This window comes from Palaemon carinicauda, chromosome 20 (assembly GCF_036898095.1).
Source record: "Palaemon carinicauda isolate YSFRI2023 chromosome 20, ASM3689809v2, whole genome shotgun sequence".
NCBI lineage: Eukaryota > Metazoa > Arthropoda > Malacostraca > Decapoda > Palaemonidae > Palaemon > Palaemon carinicauda.
Genome location: NC_090744.1, coordinates 28,557,103 through 28,579,602, shown reverse-complemented (window position 1 = coordinate 28,579,602; position 22,500 = coordinate 28,557,103). Strand labels below are relative to the sequence as shown.

At 34.2% G+C, this 22,500-nt stretch overlaps 1 protein-coding gene across 4 annotated transcripts in view; it reads left to right on the top strand.

Moving 5' to 3' along the window:
• Positions 1–21,969, top strand: part of LOC137659472 (facilitated trehalose transporter Tret1-like) — a 36,084-nt gene extending 14,115 nt beyond the window's left edge. For 2 of the 4 annotated variants that reach the window (XM_068394363.1, XM_068394361.1), the window contains exons 2-6: positions 6,837–6,914; positions 9,495–9,627; positions 19,086–19,480; positions 20,088–20,231; positions 20,710–21,968. In XM_068394363.1, coding sequence (XP_068250464.1) covers positions 6,858–6,914; positions 9,495–9,627; positions 19,086–19,480; positions 20,088–20,231; positions 20,710–21,345 — 1,365 coding nt within the window. In that variant the 5' untranslated portion in view covers positions 6,837–6,857 and the 3' untranslated portion in view covers positions 21,346–21,968. Of the gene's footprint in view, positions 1–3,765; positions 3,860–6,836; positions 6,915–9,494; positions 9,628–19,085; positions 19,481–20,087; positions 20,232–20,709 lie in introns of those variants that run through there. The other 2 variants (XM_068394362.1, XM_068394360.1) reach the window with 2 other exon arrangements.
• The last annotated feature ends 531 nt before the right edge of the window (positions 21,970–22,500 follow it).

Below are 22,500 nucleotides of genomic sequence, written 5' to 3'. Positions count from 1 at the left end.
GCAAACACGTTACCACTGTACTAGCCATTCCTGTAGGGATTGATTGATTGATTGATTGATTGACTGATTGATTGATTGATTGCTTTGAAGTTATAATTTCTTATAAATAAAGAATAAAAGAATCTTCTATTATTATTATTATTATTATTATTACTAGCCAAGCTACAACCCTAGTTTGAAAAGCAAGATGCTATAAGCCCAAGGTCTCCAATAGGGAAAAATAACCCAGTGATGAAAGGAAATAAGGAAATAAATAAGTGATGAGAACAAATTGACATTAACCATTCTAAAAATAGTAACAACGTCAAAATGGATATGTCATATATAAACTATTAATAACGTCAAAAACAGATATGTTATATATAAACTATAAAAAGACTCATGTCAGCCTGGTCAACATAAAAACATAAAAGCAAAGATGTCAAAATAATTGGATTTATTTGTTTCTATGTCACATAAATAACTGTAAAGGAATAAAATAAAGAATTTAATTTCTTTTCAAAAAAAGATTCTATAAATTGTAAATATTCTATGTCACATAAATAACAGCAAAGGAACAAAATAAAGAGTTTATTTTTTTCATCTCAAAAAGATTCTATAAAATTGTAAATAGCACGAGTTTATGCTCCATACTTACTATTTTATATTTTCTCAGATTTTATATAAAACTAATAACCACAGTAATCAGTGATGGGAAGTTTTCAGATTAGACACATTTGTGTCTAAGCAGTTAATTCATTAATGCCTTCTCTATCATAAGGCTCAATACTACACAGAATTCTAGAAGTTTTATTCCAGCTGTGACCAAGTTGTGGAATGATCTTCCTAATCGGGTAGTTGAATCGGTGGAACTTCAAAAGTTCAAACTTGCAGCGAATGTTTTTTTATGTTGAACAGGTGACATAAGTCTCTATTCATAGTTTATATACGAAAGATCTATTTTAATGTTGTAACTGTCCTTAAAATATTTCATTTTAATTGTTCATTACTGCCATGTAGTTTATTTCCTTTCCTCACTGGGATGTGTTTTCTTATTGGAGCCCTTGGACTTACAGCATCCTGCTTCTCCAACTAGGGTTGTAGCTTAGCTACTACTACTACTACTACTACTACTACTACTACTAATAATAATAACAACAACAACAACAACAACAAAAGATGTCCCCTTTTACTGCACAAGTTTTCAAGTGCGAGCTTCACACACAATCTTCAGGAAATAAACTAAAAGAAACACAACACAAATGAAGAACATTCTCATCTCTTATCGGTCTGACATAGCTGAGAGAAGTGCATTTAACAAATAAGCGAAGCAGCATATTGAACTGAGTAATGAATTTGCCCGAATGCGCAGCCTGATGTTGACGTATCAACTTTTGCACGCCCCTTGCAATGCATTCAAGAAATCACTGATTTGCCATGGTAGCTCGGTCTTACTTTTTTCCAAATGATTTATAACGAAAACTAAATGTAACGGTTAAAACCCTGTTGGTATATCATGGATAATCTCTCCTATATAATAAAGAGCAAGACTCTGGATATATATATATATATATATATATATATATATATATATATATATATATATATATATATATATATATAATTTCCGGTCAGGCTCAGCTCCCGCCGTCCCTCGGGTAGGGAGGAGTGGGAGTAATCATACCCTTGTGTTGTGAGAGGGGGTTGCTTGTGCGTGTGCATATCTATTTAGATATTTAGCCGTCATTTTTGACGGGTCGCGTACACTCATTTTATAACTGTCCTCCTTATTGATGAGAGAAAACTACTAATTGAGGATTTGAACTGCTGACCACTGGGACACAGTCTAACAGTTCAACCACAGAAGGAATAGCAATTGGAAACTCCATGCCTGGCGATCTGCCGGACTGTGGTTCGAGTCACGCTCTAACTCGATAGTTGCTGCAACCTCACCATCCTTGTGAGCTAAGAATTAGCGATTTGGGGGAGCCTATAAGTCTACCTGTTGAGTCATCAGCAGCCAGTGCCTGGCCCTCCCTGGTCCTAGCTTGGGTGGAGAGAGGGCTTGGGCGCTGGTTGTCTCTAGGGCATTGTCACTGTCCCTTGCCTCTGCCATTCAAGAGCGAAAACAATTAAACTAAAACTATCAATGATTGTATCCCCTTCCCGCCCTGCCAAATGTAAGTAGACAAGAGTAGTTCCTACCACACAGTATGGGAAGGAGAACTAGAAATGTTTATCTACTGCTACTAGAACAAGGAAGGTCCAAAACCATAGTTACAGGTGTAGTAGGCTTGCTATGATAATATGCCTGTGCAGTATCAAATCTTGCTCCTTTCCTTTTGTATTTTCAGTCGTTAAGCTGCTATAGTGCTAGTCAGGTGATTCCCTTGTCTGCAGTTAAGATCCAAATGATGATGATTATTGTTATTACTAGCTAAGCTACCACCTCAGTTGGAAAAGCAGGATCATATAAGCCCAAGGGCTCTAGCATGGAAAAACCCCAGTGATGAAAGGAAACAGATAGAAAAGTCTGCCTGAGTGTACCCTCAAGCCAGAGAACTCTACCCCACGACAGTGGAAGACCATGGTACAAAGGCTATGGCACTACCCAAGACTAGAGAATAATGGTTTGAATTTAGAGTGTCCTTCTCCTAGAAGAGCTACTTGTCATAGCTAAAGTCTCTTCTGCCCTTACAAAGAGGAGAGTAGCCACTGAAAAATTACAGTGCAGTAGTTAACCCCTTCAGTGAAAAAGAATTTTCTGGTTATCTTATCGATGTCAGGTATGTGAGGAAAGATGAGATTGTGGAAAGAATAAGTCGGAAAGATGAGCCGTAACCAGAGAGGGATCAAATGGAAGATATGGGCCCAGGAAAGATTGGTTAATATAATCATTATTATCACTATTATCATTATTTACATACATTTATTATGTCAAAACGGAAAAGGAATTAATTCACCGGTCAGGCCTACAGAAATTAGAATCCCATAATGTATGAAAAGAGAAAATAAGACCTTAGAATAGAGCGTTTGAAGTTTACAAAATTTACTAATACCAAGCCATTCAACAAACCAGATCTCTCCCATCTTATTATCACGAGTCTTATCCTCAATTACAAGGTCTACCTTTGGCAAAATTCTCCTAACAATCCACGTGATTGCTTTGAGAAATCTTACTATACTCAATTTTTTCAATGAGGCGCATTTGCTCGGACTCACAGCAGTGCCCTTTTAGTACGGAAAAGTTTCCTGCTATGTGATTGGTTAGAATTATCTTGTCCAACCAATCAGCGATCAGGGAACTTTTCCGAGCTAAAAGGGAACCCCTGCGACTCTGTGTAAATCTGCCTAACTAAAAAGAATTAACTATAGGCCACTAAGAAACAAACAAAAAGGGCGGACAAACATAATCTACCAGGGCTTGTTCGAGGTTTGGTGCCAGTGACTCTGGTAACTGTGATATAAGATAACTTTATAATCAGTTAAATAATAAATCCTTGTCGGAGGTAGAAAATGGGAATAAACTACAGGACAAACTAAAGTAACAACTAAATAGAAAAGATGGTCCCTTGTAATGCGTCACACACACACAAAAAAAAAAAAAAAAAAAAAAAAAAAAATGATTTGAATAAATTTGCATAAATGGTAATTGCTGACTGTTCTATTAAGAGAGTAAAAGATAGAAAGAGTCCCATCTGTTAGACAATTTCTGCCTGGGATTATGTTACCAGGCTTCTATTTAGCCAAAGAGGAAAAACCCCTGGGGCCTGGGTGTGTCCTTTAGTGTTTACCGGACTCCCGGCAGGACAGCCAGAGGACCCCTTCTGAAGAAGGACTTCGGAGGAGCTTCTACCGAGGATTCACTGCCCCTCGATAAGTAATTTATTTTCTTTATTACGTTATTTTTTTATCGTTCTTTTCTTCCGTCCTTTCTTTATTTAGTATTTTTTTTCTTATCGTTCTGTTCCGATGAGTTCCATCCTGTTCGTAATACTATGTATGAATTTAATTCTAATGGTCATGCCTTGTCCATTATAAGGCTCAACACTACAAAGCATTCTAGAAGTTTTATTCCAGCTTTGACCAAGTTGTGGAATGATCTTCCTAATCAGGTAGTTGAATCGGTGGAACTTCAAAAGTTCAAATTTGCTACGAATGTTTTTGTTGTTGTTGATCAGGCTGATTTTTCTCTTATTCTAGTTTACATTTGAAAGATCTCTTTTAATGTTGTTACTGTTTTTAAAATGTTTTATTCTAACTGCTCATTACTTCTCTTGTAGTTTATTTATTTCCTTAGTTTCTTTCCTAAATGAGCTATTTTACCTATTGGAGCCCTTGGGCTTATAGTATCCTGCTTTTCAAACTAGTGTTGTAGGGTTTTAGCTTAGCTAATAATAATAATATTAATAATAATTTATTCTTTTGGTTGAATTTGCCATTGTTTGAATCTTGATTTCTTTAGGAAAATTATTTTTATTGGCACAAGCGAATATCAATAATTTTGCACTATTCATTTTAATTTGCATATCTTTCTTTATTCGCTTTCTGTAATTATTATTCCCTCGGGTAATGTTTCGTTCTCCGATATTACAATTATTCCCTTCGTTTTACACGCTTGGAGATTTTTGTTTTTCCCTTTTGCCTCATTCTTTTCTTGATTTCTTGTTCTCTTCCTATTTCTTATTACAATTTATTCTCTGCTGAAATTAGTTGCAATTATTCTCTTGGCTTTTTAAGTCTCCGGTCATTCATTCTAATTTCTATTTTTTATTTTTTTCTCTGTTGTAATATCACTTCGTTTATTTAAATTAGTCTTTTTAGCTAGGTCATTTGCCTTGTTCATTTTTCTCTTTTTAGTGATTTTCTCTCCTCCTCTTCTCTCTCCCTCTTTATCTCCCTTATTCTTTTTTTCTCTTTCTGTGAAGTGATCAATATCTGACGTCACTGAGGCACTGCAGACGTGAAGCTATCAAGTTCTCTCTCTCTCTCTCTCTCTCTCTCTCTCTCTCTCTCTCTCTCTCTCTCTCTCTCTCTCTCGAAAAATGCCACCTTGAAATTAAGCAAGAGAAGTAAAGTAAAACTATTAATTCTATGTAGACTTTTTATCATCTTTCGTGGCGGAGGTATTTGAAAATATTAAATGGAGACTAAGTTTTTTTCTTCGAAAAACGCTAATTAGAAAATAAGAAAAAGAAGTAAAGTAAACCTATTAAATTTCATGTAAATTTATAATAATTTTTCGTGACGGGGTTATTTAAAAATTATAAATGCAGACTAAGTTTTTTTTACTTCGAAAAAAAGCCAATTTGAAATTAAGCAAAAGAAGTAAAATAAAATAATTTAATTTCATGTAAATTTTAAAAATCTTTCGTGACAGGGGTATTAAAAAATTGTAAATTCACCATTTAAACATCTATGATTTGAAAAATGAACCAAATGCTTATTTTATGTAAACTCTATTTTTTTACGAATTTCCTAATTGCAAATAATATATAAAAACACTCAAGTCATTAGTATAATGACCTTTATGGGTAAAGTAATTAACGCTTAATTAGTTTTTATAACTGAGGAACAGTTAATGATTCATTCGTAATGGCAGCATTGCTAGTGCATTGCAAAATAGTCAAGTGCTTTGAAAAACTCTTACTGAACAAGATGTAGTACTGATTTCAAGTTAGATTAACATAGCAACAACAAATTCTCTTTGTTGTGAATTACGATTTTTCAATGTTATTATTATTATTATTATTATTATTATTATTATTATTTTTATTATTAGCTGCTAAGCTACAACCCTAATTAGAAAAGCAGGATGCTATACAGCCAAGGGCTCCAATAAGGAAAAATAACCCAGTGAGGAAAGGAAATAAGGAAATAAATTATCTATATGAGAAGTAATTAATGAATAATATAAAATATCTTAATATCAGTAACAATGTTAAAACATATGTCATATATAAACTATGAATAGACTTATGTTGGCCTATTCAACATAAAAAAAACTTCGTTGAAAATATATTCTCACATTTCAGTCCCATTCTGAAAATGTAGTAGGTTGTAGGTTAGCCAAGGCACCAGATACCCTTTGAGATACTACAGCTAGAGTTATATGTCTTTGATCGGCCAGATAGTATGTACTACATTGGCTGTCTCACTTGTTACTACTCATTTTTCCCTTGACTACACATACACCGAATAGTCTTGCCTATTCTTTACACTTTTTACTCTCTTCTCGTACACCTGACAACACTGAGATTACCAAAAAATTCTTCTTCGCTCAAGGGGTTAACTACTGCAATGTAATTGTTCAGTGGCTACTTTCCTTTTGGTAAGGGTAGAAGAGACTTTTTAGTTATGGTAAGCACCTCTTCTTCGAGAAAGACACTCCAAAATCAAACCATTATTCTCTTGTCTTGGGTAGTGCCATAACCTCTGGTACTATGGACTTCCACTGTCTTGGGTGAGAATACTCTTCTCTAAGGGTACACTCAGGCACACCATTCTATCTATTTCCTTTCCTCACTGGGCTATTTTCCTTGTTGGAGCTTTAGGCTTGTAGCATCTTGCTTTTCCAACAAGGATTGTGGATTGGCTGGTATTAACAACAACAACAACAACAACAACAACAACAACAACAATAATAATAATAATAATAATAATAATAATAATAATAATAATAATAATAGCAGTATACGTCATTCGAAGAAGCAACTAATATATTTTTAGATTATAATAGTATATATTTTGATGTTCCCTGTGAGACTTTCAACTCTCATCATCTACAGGTTTTAACACACGAATATTTTTAGTTTTATCCATCACAAAATAAGATGAGACTTTCTCTTCCATTCCAGGCACTAGAACAGCATCCGAAGATGGCTTCGGAGATGGGCACCGAGACAGTCGTCAAAAAGGGATACCGGGTTCGCCAGGTGAGGGACTTTTTGTAAAGTATTTCGTAACGTTTGCTTCAGTATCGTAAACTCTTTCAGGATGTCTGCTTCAGTATCGTAAATCATTTCAGGATATCTGCTTCAGTATCGTAAATCATTTCAGGATATCTGCTTCAGTATCGTAAATTACTTCAGGCTATCTGCTTCAGTATCGTATATAAAGGACATTTGCTCCAGTATCGTATATTAAGGACATTTGCTTCAGTATCGTCAATTATATAAGGTCATTTGCTTCAGTGTCGTAAATCACTTCAGGATATCTGCTTCAGTATCGTAAATCACTTCAGGATATTGCTTCAGTATCGTAAATTATTTCAGGATATCTGCTTCAGTATCGTAAATTATGTAAGGATATTTGCTTCAGTATCGTAAATTATTTCAGGATATTTGCTTCAGTATCATAATTTTTTTCAGGATATGTTTCAGTATCGTAAATTATTTTAGGATATTGGCTTTAGTATTGTATATTATTTAAGGATATCTGCTTTACAATCGTAAATTATGTAAGGATATCTGCTTCAGTATCGTAAATTATTTCAGGATATCTGCTTCAGTATCGTAAATTATTTCAGGATATCTGCTTCAGTATCGTAAATTATTTCAGGATATTTGCTTCAGTATCGTAAATTATTTCAAGATATCTGTTTCAGTATCGTAAATTATTTCAAGATATTTGCTTCAGTATCATAAATTACTTCAGGATAGCTGCTTCAGTACCGTAAATTATTTAAGGATATTTGTTTCAGTATCGTAAATTATTTAAGGATATTTACTTCAGTATCGTAAATTATTTCAGGATATCTGCTTCAGTATCGTAAATTATCTAAGGATATCTGGTTCAGTACTGTAAATTCTTTCAGGATATTTGTTTCAGTATTGCAAATTACGTCAGGATATCTGCTTCTGTTTAGTAAACTCTTTCAGGATATCTGCTTCAGTATCATAAATTGTTTCAGGATGTTTGCTTTAGTATCGTAAATTATTTTAAAATATTTGCTTCAGTATCGTAAATTCTGTCAGGATATCTGCCTCAGTATCGTAAATTATTTCAGGATATTTGCTTCAGTATTGTAAATTCTTTCATGATATTTGCCACAGTATCGTAAATTATATCAGGATATTTGCGTCAGTCTATAAATTACTTCATCATAATTGCTTAAGTATCATAAATGATTGCATCATATTTTTTCCTTCAGTATTACCAATTATTTCAGGAAATTTGATTTGGTATCAAATTATTTCGTCATATTTGCTCCAGTATCATAACTTAGTTCATCATATTTGCTTTAGCATCTTAAATTATTTCATCATATTTTCTTCAGTACCATAAATTATTTCAACATATTTGCTTAAGTATCGTAAATTATTTCGGGTTATTTGCTTCAGTATCACAACTTATTTCATTATATTTTTTCCATATCGTTGATTATTTCAGGACGTTTCCTTTAGTATAATAAATTATTTCATCATATTTATTTCAGTATCATAAAATATTCTACAATGTTTGTTTCAGCTTCAGAAAACTTTCCATTGTATTTGCTTCCGTATCATAAAATGTTGCATACATATGTCAGTTTCAGAAATTATACTTTGTTGTGTTTATGCAGTTTTTGACACGTCTGATCTGATTCTCTTCAGTATTTAATTGTCTTGATTAAACATCAGATGACCCAGTTTATTATCACATTGCTCTTGATATTTCAAAGATACATCAATTGCATATTTATACAAAGGCTGTCTGTAGAGGTTTATTTCCTTTGAAGCCTATAGTCCATTTCTTTTAACGAGGCATATTTGCACCAACTCGCAGCGGTGCCCTTTTAGCTCGGTAAAGTTTCCTGATCGCTGATTGGTTGGACAAGATAATTCTAACCAATCAGCGATCAGGAAACTTTTCCGAGCTAAAAGGGCACCGTTGCGAGTCAGTGCAAATCTGCCTCGCTAAAAGAAATGGACTTTAGTATTATATTTTCTTTGTTGTTTCTGAAAGGACCCTTTGTTATACATCTTGCTTTGTTTACTTCAATAATGACATTCTGTTGTCATTCTTTTCCTCTCACTAAAAGTTGTTCAGAGGAGCTGTCTTTTTATGTGACAAGATAAAGCTAAAGAGCAAGGTGATTAGCTTTCTTGGTGTACCTGAAAAAGTATTTTCGGATGACAGTGTTATAGCTGATAACAATCATAGCTACTTTAGAAAGACTGCAAATGGATGATTCTCAATAGACAGACGTGGATGCTCTGTGGACGGGTCACGGAAATGCCAAGTAGTGCGTGCTGAGAATGCATTTTGTTGTTTGTAATTATTCTTACTTCAAGATGAAAGGACTCTTTGGTTTCTTGTATGACTCGGTGAGTGGGTCTGACTTGAGGAAATATATACTTTATTGCATTTACTTATCATAATTATTCATGGATAGAACTTTCTGGGAAAATATGGGGAGATCGAGACGATGATTGAATTTGCAGGGAAAGAGGAAACCGTGAGGAAAGAAGACAATGCTACAGCGAAAAGTGTTTAAAAATTCAACCAAGGTGAACAATTTTCAATTATTTCAGGTGGTGAATCTAGCAACTGTGGCGTCCACAGCGGTCTTCAGCGGAATGGTCATTGGCTGGGCCGCCGTCCTTCCAAAATTGGAAGAGGATACTTCGAAGTTCCGCATAAACAAGGAACATGTCTCTCTTCTAGGTAAGATTACATCGCACGAGGGCCTGCCCCTCTCTTCTAATCTTCTCCTGTACTTCCCTTTTCCTTATTCCTTCCCATCCCGGGTTCCTGCCTTCGGGCTACAAACTTTTGTATCCAGGGGTACTCTTTCTCTCCCCATATTCCCCACTTCCCTATCCTTATGCTTATGCTTAGGTAAAAGTAAAGGGGCATTTGAATAAGATCTTAAGTAACTATAGAAAGTAAAGGACGTTTATTTCAGGCAATAAATGAATTAGATTTTCAAAATGTCCTAACAACTTCTGGGTTAAGGCCTTTCGTTGTCACTTGCTCTTCGATTGTTTCTTCATTCAAGATTGGGCTACCTACGGACAGCAGCTTTACTTCCCACTAACTTTAATTCGTTGTAAGAATTTACGAAACGTGGGTAATGATAGCACTTCCAAACATTTCAATATTCTACTGTTAAAAAAAACTAAACCAATATATGCAGAGGCCAGCAATGTACCCGTCACAGTTTGAGCACGACGCAAATCTTTTTAGACATTTCCGTCATTTTTACGGTAAATTTATACTGTTCGTGTAAAGGAGGATTGGTCGAAAATAGATAACTAGACTTACCATAGTTCATTAAATCGAAGATAATCCAGAGACCCCAAATTTAAAACGTGTTCTTTCTTCAAGATTTCACTTAGTGAAGAATCAGCACTTATGCAGGAGAGAGAGAGAGAGAGAGAGAGAGAGAGAGAGAGAGAGAGAGAGACTATTAGAATGAGTAAATAACGATTTCTTGCAACTTATTCCAAGTGTTTGATAAGATGTTTATCAATAAATTGAAATATTTAAGGGCTTGATCGGTGGTTAAGAATACCAGTATTTCCTAAGAAATGCCATGCCAATTCTTTTAAGAAATACGACATTCAAAATTGTGTTAAGTGAGATAACGAACCAAGAAAATGACAGGAAAAAGTTTTTATTCCGTGATAAAAAATATTTCACGGTCTTGGGTTACAGTTCTCTTGCTTGAGGGTACACTCGGGCACACTATTCTATCTTATTTCTCTTCCTCTTGTTTTGTTAAAGTTTCTATAGTTTACATAGAAATATTTATTCTAATGTTATTACTGTTCTCAAAAGATTTTATTTTTCCTTGTTTCCTTTCCTGACTGGGCTATTTTCCCTGTTGGAGCCCCTGGGCTTATAGCATCCTGCTCTTCCAACTAGGGTTGTGGCTTGGCAAATAATAATAATAATAATAATAATAATAATAATAATAATAATAATAATAATACTTAAAACACTTTTCTACCGAAAGCAGAATTATCTAAGTTTAGTTTGGGTTGAAGTTTTTCTATGTAAACTAAACCTAGATAATTCTGCTTTCAGCAGAAAAGTGTTTTAAGTATTATTTATTGATAATTTTAAATTATCTTATTTTTCTCATGTCTTTTACTAATAATAATAACAATTATAATAATAATAATAATAATAATAATAATAATAATAATAATAACTACTATTTCAAGATAGTTTATTTAAAAAAAAAAAAAAAAAAAAAAAAAAAAAAAAAAAAAACTTTTCCCTTAATAATACTAAAACCCGCAAAACTATTCTTGACCGTTACTATGAAGACTTTTTATATTATTTATAAGCTATATTCTTTTTCATAATGATGGAAGTTCCTAACTTTGGTGTACAGTATCCCTAAAAGTAATGAATTTAGCGATTAGAGAATTTGTCGTTTTCTGACGCAGTAGGTCAATAAGTAGGACTATTTTAAAAATATTCCTGACTTCATACTAAATGGAATTATTTCAGATAATTTAGTCATGAAAATCATATACATACAATAGAAACATATATAGCCTTCAGAGAATACAAGATATTTTAAACGAGACATTATGTTGAAGCGATATATATATATATATATCCTGTATATATATACATATATATATATACACACATATATATATATATATATACTATATATATATACATATATATATATCTACATATATATATATACATATATATACATATATATGAATAAATAAATAAATAAATATATATATATATATATATATTATATATGTATTATATATATTTATATATATATATATATATATACAAATATATATATATATATATACTGTATATATATATATATATATATACACATATACAGTATATATACAAATATATATACATACATACATATATATATATATATATATACATATACAGTATATATATATATATATATATATGTATATACATATACAGTATATATACAAATATATATACATACATACATATATATATATATATATACATATACAGTATATATATATATATATATAATATATATATATATATATATATGTATATATATATATATATAAAGAGGGAGAGAGAGAGAGCTAAACAATAACAAGATTAAAAAAAATGACATTATGTTGCAGCGTTTACACTCGAGTGTTAGTTGCCACTAAGGTTCATTATTGCTTAAGTATAGGGAGGGAGTTGGGAGGGAGGAGAAGCCCCAGTCTTTAGTAGACCAGCAGAGTCTAGGATGTAAAAATTAACGAGATGAGCAAGGCATTAAAGTACATCCCAAGGAGAGAGACGAGACATTGAAGACGTTTTTTTTTTTTATTAGATAAATAATTCTTATTTGAAAGTTTCAATTTAATATGACTGTTTAGATTCCACTTATTCTATACACAATTTTTTTGAGTGGGGATATTTTAACGCGGTGGAAGGGCTTGCGTATTACCAAGATCAGTGAAGTTTTACTAGTCAGGGCCACCCATACTAGGTTGGTTTACAGTAAGTGATCAGACGAGAATCTCCCACCATCGCTAATTTACACTGGCCAACGTGATGAAAATCCTTGCCAACCCCCAGACATGAATTGACATATCTGAGGCCTTTGTCCTGCAGTGGACTAGAAACGGCTGCAATTGTGTGTGTGTGTGTGTATATATATATATATATATATACATATATATATATATATATATATATGTGTATATATATATATATATATATACATATATATATATATATATATATCCCTTTCTAAGTGGGGATACCTTGACGTGGTGAAAGGGTTTGAGTATCGCCATGGTCAGCAATGCTGTAATAGTCAGGGCCACCTATACTAGGATGGTTTGCTGTAAGCGATCAGCCGAAAATCTCCACACCATCACCAATCTGCATCGGCCAGCGTGGTGATGAAAACTAGCCAAAGCCCAGACATGAATTGACATATCTAACGCCTTTGTCCTGCATTTGTTGTTATTGTATTCTATAAAAGGTGTGTCATACTTACAACGGCTCTCCTGATAATGTCAACAGAGATAATTAGAGTGTAAAGTTGAAGTTGTCTGGTTTCAGTTCCAGTTTCATCAGAATAGATGCTCACCAGAACGTCAGCCGGGCAAGCCCAACCCCCCACTGTGTTGCCCAACCACAGTAGTGGCCTCCCCAGTAAACACCTTAAACTCACGGTCCTGGGCGGGGATCGATCTGCTGCCATACGAATGCTAGGCGAACGCGCTACCACTGTACTAGCCAGGAGTTTATTTCCCGATTAAGCCTTCTTTGTAGAGTGAGGACTTCATGGAAATGTCCAAATATAGTCCAGTGTGAAATAAGACACGTTAATTTATTTTTTCCTTCAGCTGCGTTAATGTAAAATAAACGATGTTAATAAAGATAAGCAAGAATACATTAGTACATTTTGTAGTTCTACGAATGGCAACACGAAATAACAATATCTTCGTAGAATTTCTTCTCGTCTCACGTATCGTTCTCTTTCTTCTCTCTTTCGAAATATAGTAAACACTAGCATTACGCTTAGCACTGTTTAACATGACATCACAGTTTTATTTTTTTCTAAGAACAATTACTTGATGAAGCACCATGCCATTATAAGGAAGTGCTTCTTCTCTTTCTTTTCCTTCCCACGCCCTTCCTTCTTCGTCCATTCATTCGCCCCCACCCCCATAGACATGGCAATGGCTGCACGCAAATGAGTGTCAAATTTAATGAAGTTGTTAATTGAATAACTTCTTTGTTTAGTTTTTACTTTAAGATATTAAAATTATTTCTTACTCCAACATATATTTTATATTACTATCCTGTTGCTTTATTCTGTCTTTCTCATTCACTATTATGTATGAAATAATTAAATTTATTTCTTCATCCTCACTCATTTATTTATGTATGAAATAATTAAATTTATTTCTTCATCCTCACTCATTTATTTATGTATGAAATAATTAAATTTATTTCTTCATCCTCACTCATTTATTGTTTCATTCTTCTCTTTCGTAGCAGAAATAATTACGGTCACGTGACCCCGTGGGCGTGCCTCAGATGGAGTAAAATTCAAACTATGAAAATCATAAAAGCTAAGAAACATGAAAAATATATAATACAATTTACAACCAACAATAAACGCTATAGTACATGATTTGTAACTAAATTTCAATGTAATTTTAATATCAATACTTTAAGAATATTAATCCATTTTTATCTGCCCAACCTCCCAGAAGACTTAAATTCTAATTATGACAACGGACCCCCCCCCCCCTTTCTTTCACGAGACATTTAATCCCTCTTATGTAGTCATGTAGCACAAATTGGTCTACAGCACTACAATGAGTAACGCTACAAGTCGTAGACAACGTAATTATCAACCACTCAGCAAGAACAATATGACCGACTGACCAACAACTTATTGAAGAATGTAGTCTTTGTTTCTAAGTTTTCAATGATTTAGCAATTGACGTGTTTTTCATATTCAAATAAGCCATATATTACACTCCTAATGTCTGCATTCTCTTTATACCTCCGGATCAGAGACCCAAGAGGGAATCAACTCTAAAGATATTAGCTTCTGGTCGGCCGGGGAATCGAACCAGGGTCCGAGAAACTGAGGTGACAGTAACATAAGATCTAGCCACAAATTATTATTATTTTTATTAAATGTTGAGCTACAACCCTAGTTGGAAAACCAGGATGCTATAAGCCCAAGGGCCCCAATAGGGAAAATAGCCCAGTGAGGAAATGAAACAAGGAAAAATAAAATATTTTAAGAAGAGTAATAACATTAAAATAAATATTTTTTACATAATCGATATAAACTTTAACAAAACAAGAGGAAGAGAAACTAGATAGAATAGTGTGCCCGAGTGTACCTTCAAGCAAGAGAACTCTAACCCAAGACAGTGGAAGACCATGGTACAGAGGCTATGGCACTACCCAAGACTAGAGAACAATGGTTTGATTCTGGAGTGTCCTTCTCCTAGAAGAGCTCCTTACCATAGCTAAAGAGTCTCTTCTACCCTTACCAAGAGGAATGTGGCCACTGAACAATTATATTGTATTGGTTAACCCCTTGGGTGAAGAAGAATTGTTTGGTAATCTCAGTGTTGTCAGGTGTATGAGGACAGAAGAAAATCTGTAAAGAATAGGCCAGAATTTTCGGTGTCTGTGTAGGCAAAAGGAAAGAACCGTAACCAGCGAGAAGGATACAATGCAGTACTGTCTGGCCAGTCAAAGGACCCCATAACTCTCCAGCGGTAGTATCTCAACGGGCGGCTGGTGTCCTGGCCAACCTACTACAGATAATAGCGCAGATACTAAACCATCTTAAGAATTCCACCATGATATATTCTACTCTAGTTTTCTATAGTCCATTTCTTTTAGCGATGCATATTTGCACCGACTCGCGGCGGTGCCCTTTTAGCTCGGAAAAGTTTCCGGATCGCTGATTGGTTGGACAAGATAATTCTAACCAATCAGCGATCAGGAAACTTTTCCGAGCTAAAAGGGCACCGCCGCGAGTCGGTGCAAATATGCATCGCTAAAAGAAATGGACTATAGTTGCTAAGGAACTTTTGAACAGCTGCACTTCTTGCTTCTTCTTAACTGAGCAGCTCCAGTTCATTAGATGCTTATTTATCCTCATCGTCTGTCATGTCAACGTTTGATTAAAAACTGTGATGGTGATGGTCTAGTCAAGTCACGTTTAGGATTCTTTGAAGATTTTACTCTTCTTTATCTCGTAATTTTGTTTGTTAGAGAACCTTCCCACCATTTGGTGCTCAAATAAAAACAGACACACACGCGTGTGTATATATGTATATATATATATATTTATATATATACACACATATATATACATATATGTATATACATATATATATATATATATACATACATATATATATATATGTGTGTGTGTGTGTGTGTGTGTATGTGTATGTACACATGTTTATATGTATATACAGTATATATATATATATATATATATATATATATACACACAGTAATACCATGGTTTATGAGTAACGTGGAATACGTTCATTTCGGTAAACAAACATGAAATTTTATTTAGGTATACGTGCATTGTATCAGTCTACAAGCAAATATTTTTGTTTGAATTCAGATTTTTGTGAAAAAATACTACTGAAACTAGCATGTGCTGTGCAGAAGACAGTTGCACAACACCCATACTCCACGCACGCACTATTCACGTGGTTTTTACATCATTTTGTATTATCTCTTCGCGTATCCCCTTCCTGCTCAGACCTTAACACTTTTTCTCGCTCAACAGTAGTCGTAAAAGCATAATATTACATCTTCAGCAGTGTTGTTTTATAAAGTTTTGACTGTGTGTTCTTTTATAGAATTAAGATTGTTATATTTATAACCATCAAGTTAACAGTAAGTGCAGCATATAGACAATGACGCCCAAGATGGTTACTGTAGAAGTGAAAAAATAAATTATCAAGAAGAATGATAAGAGTACATGTGTAACAGACCTGGAAAAAATGTACAATCACACAGCATCCCTGATTAGCACAATCCTGAAGGAAAAAGATGAAATCAATTGATGATGAGAAAAGGGTGCTGATATTGATGAATGAATGGCCATGTATCAAGAACTTTTTCATATGGATCAGCGAAGAAGTTAGCTGGATATACAATAACTTAGAATATAATTTGTGAAAAAGTAGAGCTTTACTATGCTGACCTTGTTAAAAATGATCCAGGTACATCAACAGACAAAGAAAAAAATATTCTAATTGTGCCCGGTTTGAAGACTTCAAGGGAAGAATAGGTATCCATAGTTTTGTGAGACACGTGAGGCTGCAAGCTTCGAAATGAAGGGAGCAGAGAAATTTGTTTCAAAATTTAAAAGGTTTGTGAATTCCATGTCTTACATGTTGAAACAAGTGTTCAACTATGACAAGACTAGTCTATTTAGGAAAAAGATGCTCAAGAGGACATTCATTGCTGAAGAAGAGAAGGCACTTTCCTGTCACAAATCCATTGAAGAATATCTAACCATACTGTTCTGTGCTAAAGCCAGCGAGGATTGCAAAATGAAACCTCACCTGGGGTATCACTCAGAGAATCCATAGGCCTTTAAGAAGTGTAAGGTCCAGGTCCAGTAAAGGCAACTGAACATTATGTGGAGGTAATACAAGGCTTGGGCAGCCCACATTTTGTTAGTGGATTGAGTCAATGAGGTTTTTGGTCCTGAGGTCAAAAAGTACCTTTTGGATAAGAACTTCCCACTTCAAGTATTTTTGCTTATTGAACTGCTCCTGCCCATCCTCCAGCAATTGAAGACGACCTGATGGAAAAATTTAAGTCCATAAAAATGAAGTTCCTGCCGTCCAACACCACTTCAGTTCTCCAACGCATGGATCAGCAGGTGATCTGTAATTTAGAAAAACTGCACGAAAAGATTGTTCCAGCGATGTTTAGAGAGTCACCGAAAGGACCAATCTCATCCTCCAAAAGTTTTGTATAGCAGACTTTCACATTGTCAGCCGCCTCAAAATCATTGATAAAGCCTGGGAAGGGGTTACCAAGAGAACCCTCAACTCTGTAAGAACGAAACTTTCCCTGGAATGCGTAGCAAAATGTGATTTTGAGGGGTTCGAACCCATGGAGGAGGAGACAGTTGATGAAATTGTGTCCTTGGGCAAGACAATGGGGTTGGAGGTGGACAGAGACAAGCACAGTAAGCAGCTGACGACGAAGGTGCTATTGGAGGACATTTCACCTGAGGAGGAGGGATAGACTGACAAACCAGTCCCTTCATGTGAAATAAGAGAAATGTTGAAAAAGAAGAAAACCGTGTGGCAGCTTTCAAGAAAAACCTGAAGACTTATCTCTTTGGAAAGTGGTATAATAGTGATCTGAAAACTATTAAGCCTGAATACAAATGCTAGCGAATAACTGAAAAGATACAGAGCAAAATATTAACTGGAAAGAAATTATTTTCACACACCAAGGCCCGCCTGAACAGACTCTTAGTGTCTGATGGAGGGCGAGAAATAAACCCCTTAAAGTAAAAGTAAAAGTAAGAGTAAAATTTTGTAGAAACATATCACCCAGATAAGGCTTCAGCAGGGTGAGCAGCAAATCTATTTATGGACAATGCGATGTTGCATTTTCATACCCATTTTAAGAAAAGACAGACAGTTGTTCTATAAAGCTTCCTAACAAATTTTGACCTTTAAGAGTATAAAGAAGATGAGAAAGTATCACAATAACGAAAATTAAGTAATCCACTTAGAAATAGGGAACGCCGTTCAAAAGGGAGAACTCCCGATGTTTTATCCATGTTCCCATGGAGGGAGAATCTTCCTCTAATTATTAACCTCTTCCACTCGTCTCCCGTACATCAGCCACAAATTTCCTCAAAGGTAAAGCGAGAGTTAAGTAGTCATTTCTATTTTCTATTGTGAATTATGAATTTGTATTCATTATTTATGCCAGTGGTTATAATTCAATCTTTATATAACATTAAAAACTTAAAAAAAATAAGTGTATGTGTGTATTTATGGACGTGGAATGCATCGGGTGACTTTCTTTTATTTCTTATGGGAAAAATTGTTTTGGTTTACAAGCATTTTGGCTTTCTAACTTGGCCTTGGAACGGATTATACTTGCATACCGATACCAAAATTCCAAGCATTTATATATATATATATATATATATATATATATAATATATATATATATATATATATATATATATATATATATATATATATATATATATATATAGTATTTTCATGGTTTTAGCATTTTATTCTCTAGCTTAGGAATATAGTTTAGAGTTTGTTATAAAGATCTTAAAATTAGAAAAATATACAGATTATCTTAGTGAAAAATTTAAATATTTAAACTAATTAATGTATTTTCATTATTGATTCCTTATCTATCTTTATTATGAATTAGCTGTAAGTCATTTTACATCTCATAGTAATTATATATTCCCTTTCCTCTAGTTAACTCTTTTGTTTATTTCAGTACTGAAAATATATTTCCTTTAGAAAGTGAACTGTTTGCATCTGATCTAGCAAGCCAATCATGAACATATGCATTGATGATGAATATGAAATAATTCTCTATCTGCCACCCTAACAATATTCGTCTGATTCCAGTGTCCTTTCTCCCCATCTTGGGGATCGCAACTTCGTTGGTAGCCAGTTCCCTGATGGAGTGGCTTGGTCCCAGGAGGATGATACTATGCGCCATCTTTCCCATGCCTAGCTTTTGGCTCATGAAGGCCTATTCTCCCTACTTGGCCCTCTTGTACATAGGAAGGGCTGGCCTGGCCATCACCTCTAGCTTGATTGGTACAGCCCTCCAGCCCTTGGTAGCCGAACTTAGCCCCTCCAACATTCGTGGTCTAGCTTCGTCATCGGCTGAGATCGTATCTGCCATTGGAGTGTTAGTCAGCTACCTGCTCGCTCACTTTCTACCGTGGGGTCTGGCCACGGCCGTGTCTGCTGTGCCTTGTTTTCCTATTTTCCTTATGCTGTTGACTGTTCCTGAGGTATGAATTAGTCTTTTATATTTTCTGAATGTATAGTTGATATTTAAATTGCTTGAAATCCTTTATTTTTGAGTTACTATAACCTATTATTCAAGATTATCTTTCTGTAGCCCTTTATGGAAATTATAAGCTTCAATTACATAGCATTTCTTTCTGGTTGTGAGCCTTTGGCTTCAGTTAGATTTGGTGATGCATTAAATGCCAATACTAAATAGATCATGTTCCCCACAAGATGATTTAGTTGAGTTTTAAAGACTAGAATAACTTAAGCAAATAAGCTGCTGTAGCATTCTTGTTTAATTTACACATTTCCTTTTTTTAACTAAATATATCTTATTCTGCCCCCAACAAAACTCAATAAATTGATTAATTTCTTGATTAAATATATAAAAAAAATGAATTAAGTCTTTCTGTTACAAAAATTGTTTTGTCAACTGGAGGTCAAAAATAAAACAATCATCACTTTACTAAAGCAACTTCAATACTATACATTCATTCTACCACAAGAAGTTCTTTTAATACAAAGCAATTATTCCAAATCATAAAGTAAGACATTTCTTTTATCCCACGTCAATCGAAATTTACAGACCCTACTCTTTTCTTGCAGTCACCATATTGGCTCATAAGGCAGAACAAGAGAGACGAGGCTGAAGAGTCCTTGAAAAATCTAGCAGCCAGTGGGACTGATGTGGCTGCACAACTGGACGCCATTGCCAGCACTTCAGCACCTAAAGCATCATTCAAGTATCAGGTAACTCATTTTCAAGGCCTTTTTCAGGATATGGTTCTTCATTGTCCACTTCTACTGCTCAGAATTTTTAAGAAAAAGCTGGAAAAAATCTCTAGATTTTTATGAATTCTTCAATCATAAAATCAACTTCCAAAATGTATAATAATTTTTAGATGTGATAAGGTATTGTCTGCAGTTCATTAAGACAAGACATACACCATAAATTTTAACCATCAATTTGAACTAATTTTCTAGTTACTTGCTAATTTCTAGATGAAATTTAAAACCATGACTTGAAACAGCCATTCAATTGCATAAACTGATTTAAAAATTGAGAGTATTTTAATCCTCTTATTTTGGTACAAGAGATTCATGCAAGATGATTCCACATACATTCTGTTTACTTGATTGCTTTGAAATAGTATATGCTTAAGAATATATAATCCTTGATAATTTCTCTTGGATCGTTTCTTTGGTGTAACTAGAATTTTTGTTGCAGGCCTCTCAGTTGAAGAAGCAGCAGAACAGACAGCCAGTTCTACTTCTGTGGGTCATGTTCATTCTAAGAGAGCTTGGAGGTAAAAGCGCACTCTTTTCTTACTCCGTGTACATGTTCCGGCAGGCCAAAGTAGAAATGGACCCGTTTGTGTGTACCATATTGATTGGCCTAATCAGAGTCGTTGGGAACATTGCCTCTGCCTTAACCATGGACAGAATAGGACGAAGACCCTTCCTTATGATCAGCAGTTTCATCTGCGGCATCTCCATTGGCATGACGGGTTTATTCCTCATGTTGGAACTGCCAGGGCAATCATGGATGCCTCTCGTTCTTCTTCTTATTTTCGTCGGGTCCTTTGGGATAGGGCTGGGCCCCATACCATGGATATATGTTGGAGAGTTGATTCCAACCCCAGTCAGGTCACTTGGAGCTTCTCTCATCACGGCTACATATAACCTTGTGATATTTGGCCTCAACTACGCCTTTCTCAAGATTATCGCAGAGCTTGAGCTGGGGACCACTCTAATGATATTCAGCCTGCCAAACTTCCTGGTGGTTCTCATGGTCAGCTGTTGGTTTCCCGAGACTCGGGGGAAATCTCTCCAAGAGCTGGAAAAGGCTTTCAAGACCAAGTGAAAATGTTTAATCAGTCAGTGTAGCTGGTATCTGGTTAGTGCCACTTGGCTAGGGAGTTGAATGAGTATTTTATTCTGATACAATTTGGTGCTATCAAAAGTTGCCTTGAATCAAGGCATTTACTTAAATTTTGTTCTTTAGGAATTATGTTATTACGCACTTAAGAGCTCCATGACTGCTATTAGAGGAAGTTAATGGCTTAATGGTCATAATACTGCTCATTCTCATAGGAATGTTATTATTTTTTTATTGAAAGTATATTTCACTTATAAATAGATGAATGGAATATTTCCAAGGTACAATACATCTATGCCCATAATAAATTTTAGTACACATGACTCTATTATTACATAGCCTCAGAGCAGGAATCATGATAATGCTTCCTTCCTTTATATACGATCTCAAATTAATTTTTTTTCTTTTTTAAAGAAAGAGGGTGCTTGAATCTGTAAAATAATAAGACGGTTGTTTTTGTTGACAATATTAGTGTGATGAAAGTGCATGCATACTCAGTATATTTGTGTATAAACAGTATTTATTTGTTGTGTTTACTTGTTGTTTAGGCGATACAATTCACTTTAGAGGACTGAATTTGATATATCTCTCTTTATATATATATATATATATATATATATATATATATATATATATATATACACATATTTTTAAGTATGTATATATACATACATACGTATATATATACACACACATATATATATGTGTGTATATATAACATATATATATATATATATATATATATATATATATATATATATATACACACATACATACATACATACATATATTTGACCACTTTAATTCTGGTGATAAAAATATCACTGAGAGTCCCATAAAAATATTAATAAACATAAAACAATGATTCCATGATAGGGAATTACCTGTTTCATAAATTCTTCAAGAACAATGTTGAATCAATTTTAAGCACATTATTTTTATGATCGCATAAAAAAAAACTTGAATTACACAGACTGGGAAAGTGAGTACAAGGTGTGTATATATTTTAAGAAAATTGCTATGGACCTTTATAGATTTATCAAAAATCAAAGTAATCTGAATGAACAATGTTTCAAAGGCTGTGTTTTTAAATGATTTTATAGTAATATGATTTTATTTTGTAGATACTCTATGTAATCT